The sequence below is a fragment of the Aplysia californica genome, unplaced genomic scaffold, assembly GCF_000002075.1.
Source record: "Aplysia californica isolate F4 #8 unplaced genomic scaffold, AplCal3.0 scaffold00165, whole genome shotgun sequence".
NCBI classification, from domain to species: Eukaryota; Metazoa; Mollusca; class Gastropoda; order Aplysiida; family Aplysiidae; genus Aplysia; species Aplysia californica.
The window spans coordinates 390,528-393,241 of record NW_004797435.1 but is presented as its reverse complement, the minus strand read 5'-3'; the positions used below and the strand labels follow the sequence as shown (position 1 = coordinate 393,241).

Genomic DNA, 2,714 nt, shown 5'->3' with positions numbered 1-2,714 from the left:
GGGGGGGGATAAAAAGGGGAGGCAAGAAAGTTTTCTTTTGAGGAAGAAGTGAGTGAGAGACAGGTCAGTAAACATTGGAGAAGTGAATAGAAAAATATAAGGTCTGTTAATGGTGGAGAAGTGATTGAAAGATAAACAGTATGTAAATGATTGAGGAGTGGGTGAGAGATAATAGAATAGTCTTTTAATGGTGGGGAGGTGAATAAGAGAAACTCTAAAGATTTCTTATAGGCCGTGAGATTGCAAGGATAGGCATAAGTTTTATTATTTGTAGAAAAGAATGTACGTGGGAGTGATTTTTGTTGTTTGTTTTGTTGCTGTTGTTTTTCTGTTTTGTTTTATTGGTTGTGAGAAGAGGAGGAAAAATTAACGGTTTCTTACTTGGTGTGAGCTTCATACTGATTGTCACATTCTTCCCTCTCTCGAACTTGCACGGGATTTGGGGGCATGGGGTGACGTCAACGCTGTTGATAGCGGCGAGCTTGGAACCTGCAGAGACCAGGAAGTTCATAAGGCTGTTAGTTTAAAATAATAGCTTGTTTTGTTTTGTTACGTCGTTATGTTTGGGTTTTTATTTTGTTTTGGTTTGGGTTGTGTGTGTGTGTGTGTGTGTGTGTGTGTGTGTGTGTGTGTGTGTGTGTGTTGTTTGTGTTTTGTTTTTATTTTTTAGGGGGGGGTGAAGCATTGATGTATGTGGATGCTAGAGCTGAACTAAAAATAAAGGTCACATTAAGAAGACTGGGAGCTTTCGGAAAGTTTTTCTCTGAGGAGAATGCTCAAAATCACCTGGACAGAGAGGAAAACAAACACAAGTTCTCCAAAATGGTAGGATGTGAAAGGCCTCTAGTCAGAGGCATCGGGGAGGAACAACTGGGATTTGTTAGCCCGGCAATTAGAACACAATATGAACTTGAGAAATTGCTATTGTGAGGAAAGACCGAGGAAAATAAGAGCACAAAAAGACAGAGAACGGTATGCATGTTACACTGATGGTTTGAACAGCTTCATGACAAACAATTAATTATAGTGACGCATCGTGGTGAAATCAGGCGCTCGTCAAAATAGCAAAATTGGAGAAACAGGCATTTTCCCACCAGTTTCGCACTTTTAGTCAAATTTTTGTTTGTTGTTCAACCTTTTTATGACCAAATAAAAACACATTTCCATGTGAATTATAATGAAAAACTTTGATTAAAAGCTCAAAATATGTAATTGTTCAGTTTTCAAGGACTCTTTGAGCTAGTGAAGTTACCAAACTTTGGCGGCCATTTTCTCGCTATTTTTACCGCTGAAAACAAGTGAACTTACCTCTTTCAATCACAAATATCTTCACCTCTGTTCAAGATAGATGGGTTTTTTTTCCGTCAAAAGCAAGATAAATGAACAAGCTTTAATATGATACCAATAGCTCCACGTTTACAAAAATTGACGAGAGCCTGATTCCACCGCGTCGTGACACCACATAATCAGAACGAATAAACAGATCAGGACTGACAACAGGAAGGAAGGAGTACCATGATCGACAAAGTGCGGTACCTGAAGAAGAAAACGTTTGGTGTACTGGTGTACTGGTTTTACCTCTGGTCATGCTATTGCGGACAGGGGAGGTGGGGGGGGGGGGGGGGAGAGAGAGAAAGAGAGAGAGGGGGAGGAAGGGAGGGGGGGGGTATGTATGATCGTTGGTAGCGTTGGATTGGGTTGACGAGGGGATCTCTTTTGTTCATTGGTAGTGTTGGGGCAGGATGGGGTGTGTTTTCGTGTTTTATTGTTAGTTTTACATATACATGTATAGTTGTCTTGAGTCTTGCTTTATATGGGGTAGGGGAAAAAGGGGTCGGAGTAATTTATTTAATACGTTAGTTTTATCCGTTCTCTTTACGTATAACCTTAATAACCTACTTTTATGAACAGTTTGATTGAGTTTAATTGAGTAGGTGTTTTACGGTGCTATCGACTCAGTTTAAAGAGTACAATGTAGTAAAAAAAATGTACCCCTACTTACTCAACAGTTTTGCACGTTGAATGAGTTGACATTAGGGTTATCTCTACCCCCCCCCCCTTCCCCAACACAGCGCGACAGCGAGTCATGGGGTGCTTGCTATTGTATCCCATCCCATCCTATTAGGATTCCTTCATAGTTTGGCTGCTTTTGGTGGATTGTAAGCGTGGTTTAAAATTTGTTGTTCTCGTTTTTCTTTCATTCTAAAAATAAGAGTTCGTTTTCTTTTATTTCCTTAATTTCATCTTTCATTTAAAAAATTTTTTGGGAAGGGGAAGGGGTAATATTGTTTGTTTAATTTGTTTTGGCCTTTTATTGCTAAACTGCCAGTGCACTCGCTACCAAGTTGCTGAGATTTGGTGTTAGTCTATACCATGGTGCCAGTCAAAGCTATTGTGGAACGTAGATATACATGTACACACAAACACACACACACACACGTGTACACACACATACATCATACACATGCACGCATGCACGCACACGCGCGCACGCACACACACACACACACACACACACACACATACACACACACACATACACACACGCATCACACAGATACGCAAACATCAAACACAGATAAACACACATATACACACATCACACACACACACACACACACACACACACACACACACACACACACACACACACACACATCACACAAACACACACACACACACACACACACACACACACACAGATACACACATAT

At 40.5% G+C, this 2,714-nt stretch overlaps 1 protein-coding gene across 1 annotated transcript in view; it reads right to left on the bottom strand.

Annotated features, from left to right (window-relative positions):
* The window catches only part of LOC106011707 (NPC intracellular cholesterol transporter 2), a gene marked incomplete at its 5' end in the record, with an annotated part of 4,097 nt that extends 3,608 nt beyond the window's left edge, over positions 1 to 489 (bottom strand). Inside the window, 1 exon segment of the mRNA XM_013082239.2 lies at positions 382 to 489. Coding sequence (XP_012937693.1) covers positions 382 to 489 — 108 coding nt within the window.
* Positions 490 to 2,714: the final 2,225 nt, after the last annotated feature.